This window comes from Dendronephthya gigantea, unplaced genomic scaffold, assembly GCF_004324835.1.
Source record: "Dendronephthya gigantea isolate DGI-Jeju-01 unplaced genomic scaffold, DenGig_1.0 000109F, whole genome shotgun sequence".
NCBI lineage: Eukaryota > Metazoa > Cnidaria > Anthozoa > Malacalcyonacea > Nephtheidae > Dendronephthya > Dendronephthya gigantea.
In genome coordinates, this window is record NW_021163119.1 from 426,537 (window position 1) to 449,086 (window position 22,550).

A 22,550-nucleotide genomic window follows, 5' to 3' on the forward strand; every position below is an offset into this window, starting at 1 on the left:
TGAAACTGGATAATTGAAAAGCTTTGGCCTTTGTATATCGTATTTGGAAATAATTTGAAAATAATAATTACTAAATAAATTTGATGTATGCATACATTATTTGTACTTTTGAAAGTATTTTGTTCACCTTTCTGGCCTTTTTTCCCTCCAGGGCTATTAATTTGTATGCGAATAACTTCCTGCCATTTTGTTTACTTTACTATCTTAATACTGCAGTACAATTAATTATGATTTACGGCACTTGCCTCATCAGGTAAATTCCAGAGGTTCAAAGGGTCTTTTATTTCGAGTGGAACTATAGAAACTTCAAATTGAAGGCAGATCAGTTCATGGAAAAATGAGTCAATTATAGGTCCTCCGACAGGAATCGAACCTACGCTAGAGAGAATACAATTAAAGACAGTAACTCTGCCCCTAACATCCCCTTTATCATGCTAATGATGAGCTTATTATATTATATATCGAATAACAATATAGGTATACCGGATTAAGGGGTTAAATGTCACGGAAATAAAACCACCGAAGCATTTCCCAGTATCTTCGTCTCGGCTTCCGCATTCACTCGCATTCACGAATTCTTAAAATTTATCTCAGGATTAAAAGGTATTTTCTTTCAAATTCCGATTGAAGATGTTGCGAAGATGTCTTCACTTTGTTACGTTGCTTGCTACTTTTCTTTCTCTGCGAGGTAAGTTGCATAACTTGGTTTGAAATGAAGTTAACACGTCCAGACAGCCAGGAATACAATCCATCGCATTAATCGCTACTCTGGTTTTAAATTATGAAAGTAGTCAAAGATTACATTTGTATTCTTTGGTTGTTCAATGTAATCTTTGAATGTAGTGCTGGTAACGGACTGGTTTAAGTGTTTTAAAAGAGATGCGATTATCTGGCTAAATTAGTCCGGAAAGATAGTTTGCATTGTGTAATAACTCATATGATATCATTTGCGCGCAAGTGAATTGCTCGCCCTTATTATGTCCGTTTCGACTTGCAAGTTATGTTGTTCATAATGTAAATGCAACATTTAGCACACAATCCATCCTTACCGATGTTAAAAAGTCCAATTAGAAATTTCTCCTTATTCTTTGTCTGTTAATTGACTTGCGTCATTGTTGTCTGCAAACACATTGCAATATTCTAATATATCGACCTCCTTTACTTAGAGATCACGGACAATTCTAGCATTAAAGTAGTGCAATGACATCTTTTTTTTGAGTGTCATCAAAATAGCAGCCTGTTTCATCGAAGTAAAACGCGCGAGGCGACATTTTACTTTCGTTTCAGAGCTCTCTCAAATACGATGGAATAAACCGCTTCGGAAGATGGTTGATGCCCGCGTTTACACTTGCAATTTTAGTCGCGATTTTCTGCGCAATTTTCTTCTTTTGGTCATGGCCAGAAACGCAGGCCAATTTGCATGACAAGCATGGGTGACTTCGCGCCAATTTGAAAAAGTATGGTCTTTAGTTGCGTTGATCGTAAGTTGGTCTATTATGCGAAAGGTTCATTGCCGGAGAAGGCACGTTCGTCCACGTCCAAAACATTATCAATTTTATCGATCTTTAACAACTGAAAATTTGAGGAAAAGTCAGGCAACGGCAAATGTGAAATGACCACGTCCGGTTGGTTCGCAAAGACTCTAACTTTATTTACATCACATTTTAGAAACTTAAAAAGACGCGTAAATGTGTTCCTCAACGCGATGAAGTTCGCCAAATCATTTTCGTAGAGTGATTTTTGATCGCCATTATTTTCTTTTAGCTGTTGCTATGATACAATGCAAAAATAAATATATTAAATATTCAACAATATTTCAATATTAAGTATTCGAACGAAGTGGCGTCGCCAGCAACGATAAGTGGGTCATTTTTTATATCACTATCTACTATATTAATTTCTTATATTGTGTTTGTTTATAATCGGGTTTATAATCGGGTCGTGGTTCTGCAGGTAAGCCAATGAGCGTTTAGTTAATATCTCAAAAAAGATGACGTTTCCTTAGGCGGAGTGACCCTCGGATAGTTTTCTCAAAATTCCGTATGAATTCTTGTTTTATTTCGCTAATTTGAAGGCTTTAGATGTTGTTTAAAAACATGGAAACTGCAGGATAATGTAGTTTAATCATCGGTAATCATTAGGTTGTAGTTTTTGTGGCGTTTCTTCAAGTAATTTTTTAGAAAATCATACATTTATGAAGGTATATCTGTCATATTTTGATAAACTCTTTCCTACCTTGTCATAATATATAGACGAAGTAAACAACGTAAGCGCGACACGCGCGCGAGTATCACACGCGCAAGTCAAAGTCTGGGCTGCCTATGGTTGTATCTGAATTAAATGGTGTAGCTAGTTGATAAAATAAAAACAATCGCCATATGGCATATTATCTTTCTGGAATCGAGCGACACTGATCTAGATAATGAACTGAAAACCGAGCCGCATGAGCCCACACACCTAACCGCTTACCAGCCTGCATTTGTGGCCATGTATATATTTTCAACCGATCAATAAAGTTTCAAAACATGGAAAAGATGAATTTGGGACCGTGGAAAAGGTGACCGGTTGACCGCGTCCGCTTATAATAAAGGCGACCGTTCAATAAAGAATAGTCACCGTTGAATAGTATTTACCATTCCGAAAATTTTGGGACTTTGTCACATGGCCACCCAAAAAAGGGTGAGTTCTGTATTAACCTTTGCCGCGTGCATGGTAAAGCACCGGTAACATAGTAGAAATCATGGTGCAGCTTTAGCAACTCTTTTTTTGTTAAGGGTACTTTTTGGGGCACACTGTATTGGGTGTAGTGTGAACGGGATTTCATTTAGGTTTAATTACTTTGAGAAAGCACATTGTAGTTTTGCATCGTTTTCCTCTTTTCGCAGGTGTTGTTTGTTTCTTCGTAAGATTTTGGGATGGTTACAGTGGAGTTCCGATGTGTATCAATGACACAGGTATTATACAGTCAAACGGCAGTTGGGGAAATTTATCCTTTCTGGCACTTTCTGACGACAGTTGTCTTCACCTGACAGCTCAGTTTCGGTTTCGAGAAAATGGCGCCATGTTGAATTTGAATAGACAAGGCTGTCTTGCCGGTGGTTCTTTGTCTGGTTCTGGTTTTAATCTTGATTTGCTTTATCTTTACGTCGACTCAGTAAGCCTGGACACAGCTGCTTGTGCTCAAAATCCCAACAATGGAATCTATCGTGCTATAAACCAGACAACATGGGGAGCATTATCTGTTTATTATAAAGGGTATGGCAAGAGTTTATTTGAAACTTGGTGTGCATCCTATGAATATAACAATCAACTTCACAGAAAATACGGAATCAGTCAACACGTTGGGTTGAGTACAAGTTGTGACACCTGGAACCAAAGATTTATTCTTGGTAGGTCTTTTGCTTGAAATTTGCTTGCTTAAAAATGCTTGCTTGATATGAAGAAACTTAAAAGAAACTTTCAAAGCAGTTCAAAAAAAAATCGTCTACCAATGTTGCAGAGTTCGGCGTGGATACATATGATCATTATTTGAATTTTTGGCGAAATTCCTCATCAGGTGATACCTCAGATGGCACTGCAAGCTTCTTAGTGTCCCGAGATTTAGGCATGTGGACGTGGTATTAATATTTTCCGTCCTGCCGTTTTGAGTTCAGAAATCATTGGTTTCAAAAAAGACTTATCGACTTTTACAGAACCTAGTGTAATATTTCTTCAACTGATCAATGTTTTGAAAGGGAAATGTCAATTTTCCTGTGACATGTATATGATATCTATATAGACGGACAAACATCGTTAAGTGCATGAAAGGGGGGCCAACACAACGGCCGTATCTTTTTAAGGAATCAAAGTTTGCCCTCAAATTTTTGTGAAAAAAATGGCAAAAATACGACAAGATTCTTACCTTTTCTGGAAGTTAAGTTACTCATTAATAATCAGTGTTATGGTAAATTATTTTGATTATTAATTACCATAAAATATAACCATAGGTAGCCCAACACTCGTGTTCCGCGCGCGTACACGCTACTCATGCAGTGATCAGCATATATTAATTTATCCTAACGTTGGCAACTTTATCACCAATTATCAATAATATATCACATACATACATGTCAAACTTCGATAAAAACTGAAAAACTACCACAAAATACTGCAAAATTAATAAATATAAATGAACTTGGATATATTTTCTAAATTCCGACATAGTTTTTAGCTTCAAACTGTATTGAGAAATTCAGAAATTTGTTCATTTAAAATAAAGTTTTTGAAAATACATTGTCGAAATTTTATTGTCGATAGGCGGGATCCAATTTACCCTACATTACGTCACCTTCGGAGAAATCCCGAGTCAATCCTGTTTATCCTATTGGCTGCTGAAAAGTCGAAAAATTTCCGAAGATTGCCCTATGAGAGAGCAGCCAATAGGATTGACTCCGGATATCTCCGAAGGTGACGTAATGTAGGGTAAATTGGATCCCGCCCATCGACAAGAAAACTTCGACAGTGTATTTTCAAAAACTTTATTTTAAATTAACAAATTTCCGTATTTCCCAATCCATTTTGAAGCTAAAAACTATGTCAGAATTTAGAAAATATATTCAAGTTCATTTATATTTATTAATTTTGCAGTATTTTGTGGTAGTTTTCCAGTTTTTATCGAAGTTTGACATGTATGTATTTGAAATATTATTGATAATTGGTGATAAAGTTGCCAACCTTACGATAAATTAATATATGCTGATCACTGAGCAGCGTGTACGCGCGCGGAACACGAGTATTGGGCTACCTATGATATAACATCAGACGTCTCATACAACTTCCGAAATTTATGTTTCGCCTCGACTGGTTTTTGCACGCGAATATTTTTGATTTTCTTTTCTTTTTGTCATTATGAAAACGGAGTTTATAAATGAAATTATAATGTCGTATATCACGTAACACATTCAAATTTATAGGAAAATATTTTTGAGAATATTAAAGTTGTGTTCACCACAAAAGAATTTAATACTTTTTAAAGGTTTGCCGGATGAAATATTATCAAGTGTATAAATATCTTCCAACTTCATCATACACGGTGAATTCCGTCGAAAATTTGATCTTATCATTTGTTAAATCGTGAAAAGTCCTGACAACATTCGAATTTCCCTCTAATTTAATTAAAAATACATATATTCCATATTTATGAAAATATAAATTTATAAATTTCATCAAAATTTTGCGAAATGACAGTTATTCATTGACGTTTGAAAATACAATTTTTTTTGACTCGACCAATCAAGAGCTTAGTAAGTTCACACTGGCGCATGCGCATAACGTAGAAGACCGTCCATGGTGTGAAGTCCATTGCATATTGGCGGATGACTTTGATTTCGCATTTGCACATCGTGGGTGTAAATATCCGAGCGGAATTAGTACGCACGGCTCGGGGGAAAAACCTGCGTAGTATCGCTTTTTTTCAGTCTATTGAGCATGCACAAAGAGGATTTGTGAAAACAAGTAGTTACTTTGCATATATTGTTTTAATAAAGATAAATTTTCCGGTCGAATTTTATGAAAAAAAAAATCATACCCGTAGCTAGAAGATTATTTGGGGGGGGGGGTAGTGACTGCATATTCATATATCCGTCTTATGCCGGGTGAAGCGGTCTTTCTACGGCCCTTGAAACATTTCTATACCTTAATAAAGGTTCCGTGACGTGCTATGGTGATATGGTGAAGAATGCAAACTGTCCTAGGAATCAGTACATGGTGGTCAAGATTGCCTCTTTCCGTGGATTACTTGCAACAAAGACTTGTGGTTTGAGTTTAACTGATTACAGTTGTGAACTGGATGTGACATGTCTTGTAAAGAAACAATGTGATGGTCTACATGAGTGCAGTATACGTGTGGATGAAACATTGTTCTCAAGTAGCGGATGTCCTGGTTTGAAAACGTATCTTTATTTTGAATATCATTGTACAGATACTGTGAAAACCTTCAAAGGGCCTTGTAGTAAGTTTTTCCTTTGTCAATGACACGCTTTTAGCAAATTATGTAAAAATTCCTCTCCTCGTTCTCCCAAAAAATGGGGGAACCAAAAATGAAAGGCGATACTATATATATATATTTATATATATATATATATATATATATATATTTATATATATATATTATATTTATATATATTTATATATATATATATATTATATATTATATTTATATTATTATATGTGGCGAAAACTGATTCAATAATTGTTTTATTATGTATTCCCTTTTTAGAGAAGAAGCCTTCACCATTATTGACAAATAACTATAGCGGCAAAAATTACGTCAGCTACGGATAATTTTCAATGTGGTGTACGTGGCAAGACATTGAGAATTATCTGTAGGTTTTTAGCCAATCACAATCGAGATTGCATTAGTGTATAAAAAAACTCGAATCGAAATTTTGCGTGTAATAATGCAAAACATAGTTGACAAATTTGGTTAATTTTTTCACCATTGTTAAGTTCATTTATTTCTCTTGCGAATGACACGTTCACGTTGTACGTGTAATTTAGTTGAAAAATGAAGTACTGGTCCGACAAAAAAGTTCATAAAACTCCGCCGATGGAAACTGGACGTTTGTTTTATTGAAAATTAGTTCCAAAGGGCTTTAAAATCTAAATATTACTGAAAAAAACCCCGCAAATTTATCGCAAAAATTCTGCTTATTCATTGTTCAACGATAGAAGTTTGAATAATACAATGCCTCGATCCATTAAGCACGGATAACAACATTTATTGTAAAAACATTTTATGTTACATAGCTAAATTTTGCTAATAACAGTTTGTCGATTTAATTAAATTTGCATTTTCTTTTGTCTGGCGGTCTCATTTCGAATTCCCCTCGGCGGAAGAATTTGATTTCGAGCAACAATTTTTAAAAGACATAAGACATAAGATATAAGAACGGTATAATCTTTGTTGCCATGCTTATAAAAATTATATCGTTTACTTTAGTATTTTATACACAGCAGCCTCTCAAAGTTAGCTAGATTCGAATTTTTTTTATACACACTGTATAATTATTGTATGAGACAAGTATTTTCCTTCATATTTTAAAAAGAACAAGACAAAAAAGAGTAAAAATCCTTTTCTTTGAATCTACTAGATCTGGGTACTCTATTTTCCAACTGTTGTATATGTTAATTCAACTACGCCTTTCAAACTTTAATCTGTTTCGGCTTTGGAGTCTATGCGAGGCTATTTTTTTTTCGTTGCTGCTTTGGCATTGCTTGAGCACTGCATGTTAGTCCTTTATTTCGTAGACACTTTTTTAGCATCGGAGTATTTTTAAAGATTTATTTCTCTTCGGTTTGCTTAGGGCTATATGTCGTTTAATACTTTTGTATTTTACGTTTCCTAACATTAGCTGTTCTGTACTTTTAAAGTAAAGATCTGAATTTTTTGGTGTTATTGTCCATATAAAGCCCCGTGCACGGGCACGATTTCCTTGACAAGTTTTCTTGACCAGTTCAGTTGCTGGTATGACTAGCTTTTGAACAAGGCTCCTTGTCAAAAAAAACTTGGCAAGGAAAACATGTAAAGGAAAACTTGCCCGTCTGTACGTGGCTTAATACTCACCAATTTTCTATTTGGTTTTTTCTTGTAGTTCATGATGTGTCCTTATCACATTCATATCTACCTTTCAAAGGTGTTGTCCAAATTAGCACTGACAGTGGAACAATGGATGTTTGCTGGAAGAGTTTAAAGAAGTACCCAGATGCGCATATGCTATGCCGTAGTCTTGGTTACGACGATCTAAATTCATTTGTTAATGTGTCTGTCCCAGCGAATTCCAAACATGCTGTTTTTTCGGGAACATTTACCTGTAGTGATCAAGAAAAATCTTTATCCCAGTGTTTGATTGTTGCTTCCAATCAGACCTGTTCCGAGCTAACATACATCGAATGTAGTTTTCATGATTGTAAGAGGAATGCTTTTGAATTAACATAGAGTTGGAAAAAGAATAAAAAATATGAACCAACATTGACAGATGCATGTCACGAACATACAATTACACAAAGTTCTGTTTCAGACGACGAAGTTTTCATGTGCCGAACCTAATGTTAATTAATAACCTGAAGTCTTTGTTTAAATTTTTTCGGCACATGAAATGTATGTTCGGCTTCTGAAACGGGCCAAAGGCTCCACAAAATGCCCCAACTAATACAATTGTTAATTAAAATATGGAATACTAAGATTCTTTGTTCCCCTTTCAGATTATATCTTCTGGGACAACTTTAGTCCATTGTTAGCTACAGATAAAAAAAGATTTCCCGATTCATCATTTTCTGCTTCTGCTTCTGTGAAAGGTCACAATCCTTTCGATGCAAGAATATCTAGCGGAAGTTCTTGGTGTGCTCCTGTTTCGGATGCAAAGCATTATCTTCAGGTGGACCTGGGAACGCTGTATTGGTTATTTCATTTGATAACGTATGGTGATAGCAATAGTCCAAAATGGGTCGCCACGTACAACTTAAATCATACTTCTGATTTGGTCAGCTGGAAAGCGTATAGCTCCAGGGTGAGAAATAATACTGTTACTAACAATAAGGTAATGTTATATATATACAAGCCTGTCGAGAAAATCCTGTTTCCTTTTTCTTTCCTGCAGATATTTCAAGGAAATAAAAATGCTTACCATCATGCAGCTAACGCTGAACGGTATTTTTTCTACCTGGATACAAGAGCTTTACGATTTATTCCCTTAGCATATGTTGGTCAGCCATGCATGAGAGTTGATACTAGTGGATACGGTAAGTTTTTACACAGAGTGTACTATTTGTATTGCACCTTTAAAAATTTATCTCGTTCTTTTATCCCAAGCTGTGCTTCCATTCAAACCAGAAAATTTAACAGCCAATAACATCACGTCTCGAAGTGTTGACGTATCTTGGCTAGATCCTGAAAATCCTAATGATGGAGGTTCATGGGAGCGACGTGTTTCTCGATTTTTCATTATTCTCACGAAAGATAACTCGCCTATTCTAAATATCACCACGAATAAATCTGTTCATAAATATGAAATAGACAGTCTTATTCCGTTCACTACGTATGAAATATCGGTTTCTGCTGGTAATCGCAATGGTTACGGTAGAAAGGCAATTATTCTGTTCTCAACATCCGAAGAAGGTATGTATTGGATGATAAATAACCTTTATGTACTGCATGGATGTTAAATAGAGTATATGACTTTAGATTAGAAATAAGTCAACGATTATGTGAACGTTTCATAATGTTTTGCAAAATGATAATTAAATTGTTTTCATTAGAGTAAATAAGATACAAACCCTTTTCATGTTACGCGCACGAAATATTTTCTCTTTGAACCCATTCCGTAACCGCCACCCTCGCACTTCAGGCTAGTCTCTAGTCCTCTTTAACGCGTTTTGCATTGTTGTGACGTCACCAGTTTGAACGCGGGAAAGAGGACTGGCACAAAATGTTTTTTTAATTCTTAATTCAAATAGCGGCTAGAAAATTTTTCTTAAGCAACACTATTCTCAAAATATTTGCATCAGGGACAAAATCAGGGAAAATTTTTGAAATCTCAACATTTTGTCCTTAGCCTCTCAGCGTGGGCTTTCCCTGCATAATTAACAACGCGCGCTTACAATGCCTGGCACTAGGCTGCTTGCACCGAATACATGAATAAATCCACCCTCCCCAATTATCGTTCTAATTACGCCACTGATTGAAGAGTGCCACTTGCTAGGATTTAGTCCAGTTGCATAAAATCAAACTAGAAATCGCTGTTTTGAACATTTAGCACCAAGTGGTCCTCCATTGAACATCAAAGCAACATCAAGAAATGCATCTTCGTTGCTTCTTGTCTGGGATCCTCCGGAGAAAAATAAACAAAATGGCAACATTACAAGTTATACTGCGTGCCTTTCACATTCAAAAAATGGATCTTGCTTTCATACATTCATCACAAGTGAAAGAGAGTGGCTTTTAGGGAATCTTAGTCCAGCAACAAAATATTATTTTAGTGTTCTGGCCAGTAACAAAGTTGGAAGCGGTAACTACAGCAATAGGAAAGGAATTTTTACGAATGGACGTAAGTAGAACAAATCACATAACAACCATTATATAGTAAAACTTTCATCCTCTCTCGGTGCGGAAATCCTGGGCGCACATTCGCCGGGCATCGTCTGTTCTATCCCCCAAAGATTTTTAGATCATACGTAAATATTACAAAAAGAAATATTGAAATCTTAATGCCACGTTGTAATGTTTGCTTATATTTTATTTCTTTGTTCAACCGAATATCATACAATGTTATACTCGCACTTTTCTATTGTTCCTCTCTCGAAGTCCCCTAATTAAGATAATGTCAATCATGTCTATAAATAACTATATTACACACGTCTAAATATACATCACAATTGAGCTGAACATTAAACGCACGAAGAATCCCAGTCAGTAAGAAAGCCGTGTTACAATATTTGTATATCCCGAGGTGTGAAACCCAGAATCGTGGTTGGAGTGGATGAATAGCTTTATTACTTAATTTCGGTTGAAAAAGTTATATTGAAGATAATTAGGAAAGTTATTTCTCATGTCGTCTTATTTTAAACCTAATCTGCCGCCAGGGCAGTAGCTGGAAGCTTAATTGGGGGAGAGTATAAATTATATTCATATATCAGGGCTACGACCATGTCTTTCGTTCCCTGTTTGCACCAAGAGTCCTTCATAAATATCAGGGAAAGCAGAGCGCGAAAACTTAAATATGAGTGTTCAAACTATCGACGTATCGTTGCTATCTAGACTGTATATCTTGTTCTAAAAACATAATGCGACTTCGGCAGGTTTTACTTAACAGAAATTTTAACGTGTTGTCATAGGAGCAGTGAAGAAGGCGATTGGAGCAACACCAAATACACTTACCTTTTCTTTGGAAATTCCTACAATAACGTTCAAGTAAGTATTCGATCAATTGAGAATGACCGGCGAAAAATGGGGGGGGGAGGGGAAAACACCTGGGGACTGATACTCCGCGTAAAAGGTTCCCATCGTGGTTCGATCGCCTTGCATGCACAAGGTTTAACAAAGCAAGTGCAAAATATTGTTGTTTGTCCAGGAGGAAAGCAAGAGTCAACAATGTTAGTGGCTCTCGCCGGCAAGTGAGTTCTGAATCCTACTGAGTAGTGAGGTCGCTGTCTCCCTGACCTAAACCAGCACACATCAATGTATGCAGTAAATAAATACAAAGTATGAATTAATATTAGGCGTTTCTATGTGGTGACTTGGAAAGTGAAAGACGACGAGAAGCCTTTATCATCTGACCGCTACGAGAACAATGAATTAGTGATGTTTGCCGAAGCTGAAAACTCAACCAATCCACAACCGTATATCGCCGCAGTATTCTCGTCCAGCAATATTATGGAAAACATGTTTGTACTTGGTGATGGCAGAAGTACAAGCGATTCAACTAGTTATTCTTCGGGTTTCAAAGAATATTTTAATGCTCCGCTGGAGCCTGGCACTCGTTACAGTATTTTTCAAAGGATTATAATCAATGACAAGGTATTTACATATTGTTTAACCCACGCGAGTCTGTCTCGCCGAGACATATTTTTGATAAGGAGTTAGCAATTCTATTTCTGACTCTGAAATTCTGGGCCGGTGTTGAATTTCACAGGAAGAACTGAAATGTACATTGCTCTAGACAGTTTTTCGGATTGTGGGGCGAAGAATATATTTATAAATTATATTCGTCTTATGCCCGGCTTCTTATGTACACTATTGTTCTTACGGTTTATAAACATGAATATATCAATATACACCCCTCCTCCCAAAATTAAGAGGTCTAGCTGCGGCTCTGACGGTACCCAGGGTCGTAGCTAGAAGTTTAATTGGAGGGTGATGTATTTGACAAACAGATATCATCGAACCGTTGTGTGTTCAGTTATGGATGCACGGTATGACGTCATTTGGAATAAGAACAAAAAAGTGGCCACGACCACTGAGCTATACTATAATTCCTGAAGGACGTGCTCTTGGCCAGAAAGTGATGTAAGAAAGATGTCGGATTTTGAGCTTTGCCGACGCCACTTGGTTCCTTTGCTCATGGCAGTTTCCACCGACATACCGCGATAAAAAGTGAAAAGTTGGTCCCTCCCCCTCCTGGATTCGATGAAAAAATTTTTTCGGAAATATTTTTGCATCTCATTTTTGTTTTTTTTTCTTCTGTTCAAAAAATTGAACGAGGAAGTGGCTTCTTGCTCAACCTGTACTAGAAAAATATGAGACCGAGGTCTTGACAGTACGGAACGAACGATAGCGAGGTCCGTACATAAAAAACGAGGTCTGATGTTTTTCCAGTACGAACAGAACGTATTCGGTTAATAAGGGATTTATTATATGGCATACAGTATTTATTAGTTTATTTATTTATAGAATGCGCTGCAGCATTAATTCTTGCCGGCTCTTTCGCTAGCCAGTCGCCAAGCAAACACTGAAGTGGTTTCGAAAACTTTGTTTTTTACTCGTTAAATAAGAATGATACAGTAATATACTGTAAACAAAAATCAAAGATGAATAAATATAAGTCCTCCAGGATTTTAATATAGCTCAGTGATCACTTTATGTTCTCATCCTATAGATCTCATGATCTATAGGATTAAAGAAATGCTCTTGGATAGTTAAAGACACGTGCTAAAATGTGATTGGCTAAAAAAAACAAGCGATGACTCGTTAAGTTTGTTACAATTCTGTTACAATTCTCTCAGGCTGTTTACAAACCTCTTCTCTTCTTTATTCCAGGGTGATTATTACTCGACTGACTGGAGTCCTGTTTCACAAACGACAAATCATCCAGGTATATATACCTCTACATTGAATATACCACAGCAAAAAGTCATTCTCTCATGGAGAAAATGTATCTTATCTTTTTTCTTCTGCCAAGGAAAATTTTCTTATACAAAGAAGTTTTTTCAAACTCTAGGATATAAAATCTCGTTTAGAAAGTAATTTCTTAAAATAAGAAATTATTCAGCCAACAGATTTACAGATTTTGACACAAGAAATTTTGTTCTTATAATTGGAAATATTTTTCTTCAACGGAGTAAATTATTTCTTGATAAAAGAAAGATTATCTTAATTTCGGATATTCTCATTATGAGAAAATTAATATTCAAAATCCCAAATAGTTTTTAAAATAGAAAAACTCCTCTATATTTGTTTTAAGAAAATAATTTCTTGGAATAAAGATAAAAAAGGGATAAATTGGGTATAGTAAGGAATCACCATACAACAGATTTTTTATTCTTTACTATGAAAAAATAATGACCGCCACCTTAACAAATTACATTTGGCTAAGTCCTATGTACAAACCATTTCTACAATATAGAAGCTCTTTGGAAACGGATTTCATCACAAGAAAATTGTATCGCTTTTTGCCATTCAACATAGGTTGGCCTGATAATTGCATTAAAATCACCACCTTTAATATCCATGTATAATGCTATTTGATATACTAAAAGTAAGACTTGCAATGCAAAAGCCAGATTTCAGTTGATTTTTGTATCTTGTGCCTTGTATGTCCCGTATACACAAGGGAGAAATTGCGTTGTTATGGAATAAATAATCAAATATACACATTGAAAATATTGACCTTTATAGACAAATGAATCTCATATTATGCTTGTTTCCAAATACTTAGAGTGTCATCTTATATTATAGTGAGTATAGTGTTTGTACATACATACATACATTGTTCGTCTGTAGACGTACGTACATGTATTGTTCGTTTTACATGACAAGTTTGGTAAGAAAATAATTTGTGTCATACTTGTCAGAAATGTAGCAATGACGACATTTGTGAAATAAAAATCCGAAGCACATAAAACAACCTTGCCAAAGACTCCCTGTTCTTTTCCACAAGCTGGAAACAAGTATAGCGAGTTCTTGGGATGAGGTTTTATCCTGACCTGTTCACTTGGACAAAAATAATGCGAATTTCTAGCTTCAGAATGCACTTTTTAACATGATTGCAAAACGAATGATACCTTCTAAGCGTCGCAGGGAAATCGTCGATTCCACAGCGGACAGAAAAGCTTACGTCGCTGCCATGTAGTAATGATTCATAAGAACACGAAGAATTAATGCTACGAAAACAGTGCACAACGAACATTTCCAAACAGTATTTAAGCCCCTTTACTGTCCATTTTTAATTTAGCACAAAACAAAACGATTTTTATGTTTTTATATTACCAAGGAAAAGAGATGAGAATTAAGATAGAGTAAGTAAAAGATCTATTATTTATCTTTCTATTAGTATTATTGACAAACGACAAATCTTTCCGGTATATCCTCAACATTGGCTACAACGCGTAAATTAACTTTTTATGCAGAAGATTATAATAATAATAATAATAATAATAATAATAATAATAATTTTTTTCTTATACAAAGAAATTTTTTCTAACTCTCGGATATAAAATCTCATATATAGGGCCCACATATTTTGATGCAAGAAATTTTAACCTAAATTAACGACAAATCATCCAGATATCTGCCTGTACATATACCATATTTGCAAAAATATTTTACCAAAGGTGTTTAAACAGCTGCATGTTTTGTCGATAAAAAGTCGCCAACTAGTGCTTGTCTTCACGAGCCTGCAGTATAAAAGGAATAGGTATGAAATGCAAACAATCGAATACAAATAAATTTAGAGAGTTCCTCTTCTGCTTCAAAATCAGGCTTGAACCTTGCGCAATCTTTATGAATATTTATTTCCATGTTGAATATAGCAATATTGATTTATATATAGATCCAGAAACAAAATAACACGCTGGCAGCAATAACTACAGCAAAAGTGAAGGAATTTTAACGAATGGAGATAAGTAGAACAAATAACTTATTTGATTCAATCTTTAGTGTATGATTGTTCAGATAACAATAATTTAATCTTGTACTAAAACTTTCAACCTCCCTCGGTGCGTAAATCCCGGACACACCTGTTACACATATCATTTTAGTCACTCAGTTCAGTAGATTAAATAATAATATTTTATAAAATTACAACTCTTTTATACATTTCTACTATCTGAGCCCGCATTACCCATTATGATTAATACTTCTTGTTACATCCCTTCTTCTTTAAAATAAAGATGGAATATTATACAATTTTTTTCCCGTTTTTTCCCAGTTGGTAATTGTTTTTTTTTTAATATTTCCTTTGCAGTTGTAGTCTTGAAATTTTTTACATCAAATATAACTTCTCGATAGCTTTAATTTGACACACAGCCCAACGTCTGGCATCAAGTATTTCGTCTCAAAACTCAGAAAAACTATTTTGGCTGCAAGCTGAATAGGGATATTTGTCAGGAGTTATCGTTTCAGTTGTATAGAGTTCACTGGGCAGAACTGATTATATGAATAAACACCACCCAATTATCGTTCTAGTTATGCCCCTGATAGAACTACAAGAACTATGTACATTACAGGGAACGTTCGTTTTTTAGCTGAGAAGGAAGATATTTGTAGCCTAAAGCGTGAATAAATTCCCCGAGTGGAGACCCAGCTGCTGTGAATATTTTCTATGAGAATAAAATATCTGTATAAGACATACGAATGGGAGAGCTTTGTTTTGTTAACTAATAAAACGTGGTGTCTTTAATAAACGAACACGCAACTATATTGATCTGTAAGCAAACTAATATCAAGTGTTAAAATAGGATATTATGACTTAGAAAGTGTCTGGTGCACACAAGTACATATCTGCTTGATATTTAATCATAGATGCTGTTGCCAGCATTTATTGTAATTTGTATAGATTTGTAATCATTTGTAAACCGTTAACCATTTTATTACATATCTCACTCAGTTGTTGAATTTTCTAATTTTCTGTATCTGTGGTTGTTAACGTTCTTATATTACGCGCAGTCAATGAGTGCAAAAGTTTTCTGGTGTGATATTACCTGGAGGTAATTACAACAAGAACCAGGGTTGCCAGATTGGTTGAACAAATTAGCTGAATCATTATTTCAGTCTCTATGACTTGATTACCTGCATTTTGGGCTTGCTGAGGAGTTCTTTCCGCTGGAATGAGTTTGTCAGAATATAATTTCTTTCTTCTGAACAATGCGTTTATTTTTTATTGAATGTCGTCACTTCATTATTATTAACCGCTGAATTTATCTCCATGGATATGGATTACCATTACTATAACACATGCAAGGTAAATTTGTTTTCTGAAAGACAGAACGTGTAATTTCATCTGTCGCTTCGATAAGCGTCGTTTTCATATGTCACCGACAGTCGGCGATGATAGGTGGTGGCTGGTGACGAATTTTGTTTAAAATAAGAAAGCCCTTTATTCTCCTGCATTCACCAACAATAAACATCGACCTGGCTTATAAACCTGGCCTTCTTCTTAACCACCGACAGTCAGCGATGATAGGTGGTGGCTGGTGACGAATTTTGTTTAGAATAAGAAAGCCCTTTATTCTCCTGCATTCACCAACAATAAACATCGACCTGGCTTATAAACCTGGCCTTCTTCTTAACCACCGACAGTTGGCGATGTATTGTTGATAACCAATGATCAAGAAAATTTATGGAAAATAACACAGCACTTTATTCTCCAGTGATCTCTGGCAATATCCTTCGCCATTTGTCGATGACTTATGAAAACCAGGCTTCAAGCCTAGTTCACTGGTTCTCGTATGTCACCGATAGTCCGCCATATATCTTTATTGGTGGCCATGACCATGCAGTAAGTGAAGCCTCGTTTACACGACAAGCATTTTTGGCCAGGCACACTTAATTCTTTGCACGCTGGCGGAAAATGGCACGGCACTTTTAAATTTTATCCTGTAAACCGACATAATATACAGTAAGTCCACAGACTAGTAATTTTATCCGTGCGGAGACCGCTTTAAAAGATGTTCTCGACCTGTCAAAGCATGGACACCGTGCCGAAAATATTGAGTTGCATCAGCAATTTTGAATCGGATTTGAGCGAGGGTCGGCCTCGAATGTTCTTTGAATTCATCAGCAATTTTTATAGTTGATCATGCGCAGTTAAAATAATTACTGCAAAATGGTGGGAAAGAACAGCAGGAAAAGCTCTGGTTGGATACGAAAACAAATGCTTTAATAGAAGCCTAAGGTACTGAAGTCATTTAACAAGTTATAAAATGCAAAAATACCGACACTATAACACGAAGTAAAAAGATTCGTTTTTTTTCGAAGTACACGAAGTAAAAAGATTCGATAAATTTTTTAGAAGGCTTTATGGCATGATTACCAGATGATCTAACAAGTTGTTTTTTTTCCTTTATTTTGTCAAGTAAATCATGTCCATTTGCTTCAATTGATGCATGTCAGCTTTGTTAATCTGCTGACTTAAATAGTAACTGTGGTGTGGCTATGGGCGCTAAAAATATTCAATTGGGTGCTTTCTAAACTTTTGTGGTATTCAGGCCTAAAAAGAAAGATAATGCGTAAACAGGCTTAGTTACGGAGCTAATTTGTTTTGGCCTGCCTTGAAAAAATTAAGCGTGTCGTACCAAAAATTTTTGTTCTATAAACGGGGCTAAGTAACTGGAGTTTCTCTACTGATATTCTGATATTGATTAAATTTCACATAAAGGCTTTTTTTACTAATCCTGTATTCAATTGGTAACTGCACATTTATGTTTCTGGAACTAAACAAATAGCTTTGGAACAGCACATTTAGGGGCTGTTTACATGAGCCCGGTTACCCGAGGTTCAACGAAGCGTCTTTTGAGGTATTGAAATGAGCAGATAACATGATCCTGGCAGTCGTATAATCACCACAACAATAGCATGTGCTTGTTTGGTTTCATAAAGACTTATTTCAATACCTCAAAGTCCTCTCACGCTTCGTTGAATCTCGGGTAACCGGGCTCATGTAAACAGCCTCTTAGTGAAGATCTGCACGGTAGAAAATCTCTGGTCACTTCCATACGAAGAGGACCCTAGCTTTCAATGAGGAAGATCTCGCCGACACAAAACAAAATTAGTAATAAGGAATATTAACAAAGAAAATTAGACTATAACACAATTAGACTGGTTCTGCAGAGTGGTTTAGAAAACTGCAACTGGCGTAATTTATCACTAATTGATCCAAACGGCAAAGGGTGGGTGAACACAATCCATGCTTGGATATTCTTTAATTAAACTTTGTGTGGTTTATTTTAATGTCAAATACGTCAAATATTAGAAGCATAATTAATCGCACGGATATTGAATTGCTCTCTGCAATATCAACTTATGCAAATTATAGTGTTTTAGACACACCCTGTATGCATGACTTGAGTTCATTAAATAACCAGCAGGATATCGTCTCAGTGTTTGGTGTATTCTTGTTCGCTAGGTTTGTGTACATTTCGTAGCGTCTATTTGTTTTTTTTTTCTGACTTAAATCACGTTGGATTATGGCGACGTAGTTGGATTATCGGTTCCAATAATTTATAAAGGTACGTTCTTGTTTCTTTCTTGAAGATTATAAATCATTTTTCTTCGCTATCAGCGAGGTATGCTAGACACGACACAGCGCTCTGGCGTCATGTTAAAACGTTTACAAAAACCTTGAATAAAATCCAAAATCTTGCTCCGAAATATCCTCTATTCGTCTTACTATAGCATATCATGTTGGTTTTCAATGATTAACCGATTGGCTTCAGCAAATTTGTCTTTTATAACTGTAGTAAAAGTGAATTGTTGTTAAGGCTCTGAGATTAGGTCATAGGGTGTCATTTATGGTAGTAATTGGCACCAAGTTATAAATTGTTTTATCAGAGGACCGTATCAACCATCAAGTTTCGTGTTTATGTGTCACCAGTTTTAAATCTGTTTATTCCACTGTCAAATTGACTCCTTTCCTTCCTCAGAGGCTTTCAACTAAGAATTTATAGTCTGTTCTCTACATCACAAGAACAAAGCTGTCTGAAAGATTTAAAACTGAAAAAGAAGGAGAAACTAGGTAAGTGGATTAGTTTGAAATGAGTTTTGAAACTGTAACATGACTAAAGCGCATCTGTGCTTTGTTAATCTGCTGACTTATATAGCAACTGCGGTGTGGTTATGGGCGCCAAAAATATTCTATTGGGTGCTTTCTAAAATTTTGTGGTATTCAGGTCTAAAAAGAAAAATAACGCGTAAACAGGCTTAGTTACGGACCCAATTTCTTTTGACCTGCCTTGAAAAAATTGAGCGTGCCTTACCAAAATATTTGTTCTATAAACGGGGCTAAGTGAATGGAGTTTCTCTGCATGGGTTCTTGCCTTGGTCCGCTACTGATATTCTGATATTGATTAAAATTCACATAAAGGCTTTTTTCACTAATCCTGTATTCAATTGGTAACTGCACATTTATGTTTCTGGGACTACACAAATATTTTTGGAACAGCACATTTAGTGTAGATCTGCACAATAGAAAATCTCTGGTCACTTCCATACGAGGAAGATCCTAGCTTCAATGAGGAAGATCTCGCCGACACAAGACAAAATCAGTAATAAGGAATATTAACAAAGAAAATTAGACAATAACACAATTAGACTGGTTCTGTAGAGTGTTTTAGAAAACTGCAACTGGCGTAATTTATCACTAATTGATCCAAACGGTAAAGGGTGCGTGAACACAATCCATGCTTGGATATTCCGTAATTGAACTTTGTGTGGTTATTCTAATGTCAAATACATCAAATATCACAAGCATATTTAGTCGCATGGATATTGAAATGCTCTCTGCGATATCAACTTATGCAAATTATAGTGTTTTTGATACACTCTGTATGCATGACTTGAGTTTATTATCCGAAATATCCTTTATTCGTCTTATTATAGCATATCATGTTGGTTGTCAATAATGAGCCGATTGGCTTCAGCAAATTTGTCTTTTATATTTGTAGACGAAGTAAAAGTGAATTGTGTTAGGGCTCAGATATTTAACAGTTATTCTGCGAACTCGAGTCGTATATGAGCTGATAGCCAACGAAAGAGAGCAGAATAACTGTTTTATTATATACACAAACTTTGTCGCCCTTTCGGTGCATTTTGGTGTGCTATTATCAACTAAAGCTTGGATTTTTATTTCACTAAACTCCCCAAATCTTTCAGCCATTTTGTTTACTTTCTCTACTAGACAGATATGAGCTAATATCTGTCTAGTAGCCAACCAATGAAATTGCAGCATACCTCATATCTTGCGCTTGTGTATATAATAATAGGTAAGCGCCTTCGAATCGTTTTTATGTTTTAATTCCTTGCATAAATTTATCACCAGCTCAATGTTGTCTTCAGAAGTTCATTTCAGCTGATATTTATATTGGAGCAGCAATAACCTAATATTAACATATAATTTAAGTTCAAAGTGAAATATCTAAAAAACTACTGATAAATATTGAATGAAAAGTATTTCACATGAAATTATTTGATCATCGAGCACTAGAAAGTGTTGGGATCATCAGCAAGTATCGTTTACTCATGTGAGATTTTCGAGTGTCAACGTTCCTCTTAAAAAGGCATGTGTTAATATGTTTGTGTGGGTGCATGGATATTATTGACAATGGTTAATTTTTTTTGAATTGGTTTTTTCAGTAAAATATCGTTAGTTTATATTTAAAGTACTTGGTGTTGAACTCAATGTTTGAAGTCAACGTTAGTTGTGGTTTTACCAGGTTTCAAAATATATATCAGAGATCTCGACACAAGATGAAATCTGGGGCCGGTTGTATCAAGCCCGTTTAGCTTAAACGGTGGATAAGTTCAAAATAGAATTCTAGCAATCGCAAAGGCAATATCACATTTAGTTAACAATCAATTCACTGAGTTTTTTGTTGGGCCTGGTCTTGAATTATTGTATGTTTTTATTGCGAAGTATGGGTTAGTCGAGTGTAACAATTCTAAGGTATATTTATGCCTCATCTGGTCGGACACACATGGACATAAATTTGAGAAACTTTGCATATGGGTCGCATTGGGCTAGTAATACTACACTGCATTGAGACCTCATGTTACTGAAATATTTAAAAATTTAGAAAACGTAACTCTCGTTGCGTAAAATCGTAAATTTTATTGGCTTTACAATGACGTATGAAGTTTGCAGGTAATAATTGATCGCGTCGCGTAGCGACAGCGATCTATAGTTTCGGCTTGGTTTTTTTTTTATTTTCCTCTCGGGTCGACCCCCAGCGTCGCTAGCTGCGGGCCATGCTGCGAACCTGTGCACAGGTAAGTTGCTAGTTATATCACGTGTTGTATTCACTTTGGGCATATTTCGTTTCACTTTCGAACTTCGAAGCAGTAAAGTAGAATCAATAAAGCGATCAAAATGCTAGCAAGTGTTATCTTTATCTTTACACTCATTACACATACAACTAACTACACACGCCGAGCAGAGTAAGCCTGCACTAAAGGATTTCAAGCAGTTTCGAAATGGGCTGTTTTGTGTTTCTCCTGCTTTCAACATGCGACTATAGTTCGGTATATTGTTCATTTTTATTATTAAGAACATTTACGACACAAAATTTGCATAGCTGGGCTGGCTACGCCGCTGTGAACGACGCGATCATATAACGCCTAGTAGGCGTCTTGTTCAGTATATATATATATATATATATATATATATATATATATATAATATATATATATATATATTATATATATATGTATATATATCGTTTATCATAATTAGGAATAGCCAAGGGCCCAACTTTGTTCCTTGGGGGACCCCTGACCTCACTAGGCCCCAATCTGAGAAACAGTCACATCCTATCTTCACTCTCTGTGATCTGCCGGTGATGAAGCTTATTATCCAATTTAAAATACTGTTCGGGATATTTAATTGTTTTAGTTTGGTTATAAGCAAGGAATGATCGATAAGATCGAAGGCTTTACGAAAGTCAAAAAACATCGCTCGAACAGTGGCACCAGTACCATCGGTGTCATTCAGCCATTTATAGAGCATGCTAATTAGAGCTATAGTTGTGGACGAGCCAGGTATAGTTCCATATTGGTTTGGGTCGAGAGATCTGATTACAGATGGTTTAATGTAATCAGTCACAACAAAATCTTCAGCTATCTTAGATATTGACGCGGTGAGAGAGATAGGTCGGAGCTCTTTTTGAGGGTCGCTGACCTTCTTAACTTTAGGAATAGGAATTACATCTGCGATTTTCCAGTTGCTTGGGATATTTTGCTCTTTAAATGAAGCATTCAGAATGTAAGTGACAGGTTCGGCTAAAATCTCAGCATATTCTTTTATAAACCAATTTGGGATGCCATCAGGACCACAAGATTTATGTTTGTTTAAACGAGTCAGAGACTTATAAACTCGATAAACAGGGAGTTCTAGGATGTCGGGATCGTTTTCCAAAGATACGCGTTCAGTGGTAGGGTCAAGTAAACGGAAAGCTTGGAGGGGTTCCAAGAAAGCAGCATTTAATTTGTTCGCAATGTCCCTACTTGGCATATCTTGTAATTTAGAAATTCCATGCAGTTTATTTAGAAGGTTACCTGGGTCTGTTTTTTTCGCTCCACTCAGCCTATT

At 35.8% G+C, this 22,550-nt stretch overlaps 1 protein-coding gene across 3 annotated transcripts in view; it reads left to right on the forward strand.

Annotated features, from left to right (window-relative positions):
* Positions 1-15,824, forward strand: part of LOC114535003 — a 30,342-nt gene extending 14,518 nt beyond the window's left edge. Inside the window, exons 1-13 of one of the 3 annotated variants that reach the window (XM_028556380.1) lie at positions 152-688; positions 2,886-3,389; positions 5,684-5,989; positions 7,632-7,946; positions 8,242-8,546; positions 8,637-8,778; positions 8,849-9,154; positions 9,792-10,082; positions 10,870-10,945; positions 11,254-11,551; positions 12,791-12,845; positions 14,244-14,268; positions 14,802-15,824. In XM_028556380.1, coding sequence (XP_028412181.1) covers positions 631-688; positions 2,886-3,389; positions 5,684-5,989; positions 7,632-7,946; positions 8,242-8,546; positions 8,637-8,778; positions 8,849-9,154; positions 9,792-10,082; positions 10,870-10,945; positions 11,254-11,551; positions 12,791-12,845; positions 14,244-14,268; positions 14,802-14,835 — 2,715 coding nt within the window. In that variant the 5' untranslated portion in view covers positions 152-630 and the 3' untranslated portion in view covers positions 14,836-15,824. Of the gene's footprint in view, positions 1-151; positions 689-2,479; positions 2,680-2,885; positions 3,390-5,683; positions 5,990-7,631; positions 7,947-8,241; positions 8,547-8,636; positions 8,779-8,848; positions 9,155-9,791; positions 10,083-10,869; positions 10,946-11,253; positions 11,552-12,790; positions 12,846-14,243; positions 14,269-14,801 lie in introns of those variants that run through there. The other 2 variants (XM_028556382.1, XM_028556381.1) reach the window with 2 other exon arrangements.
* Positions 15,825-22,550: the final 6,726 nt, after the last annotated feature.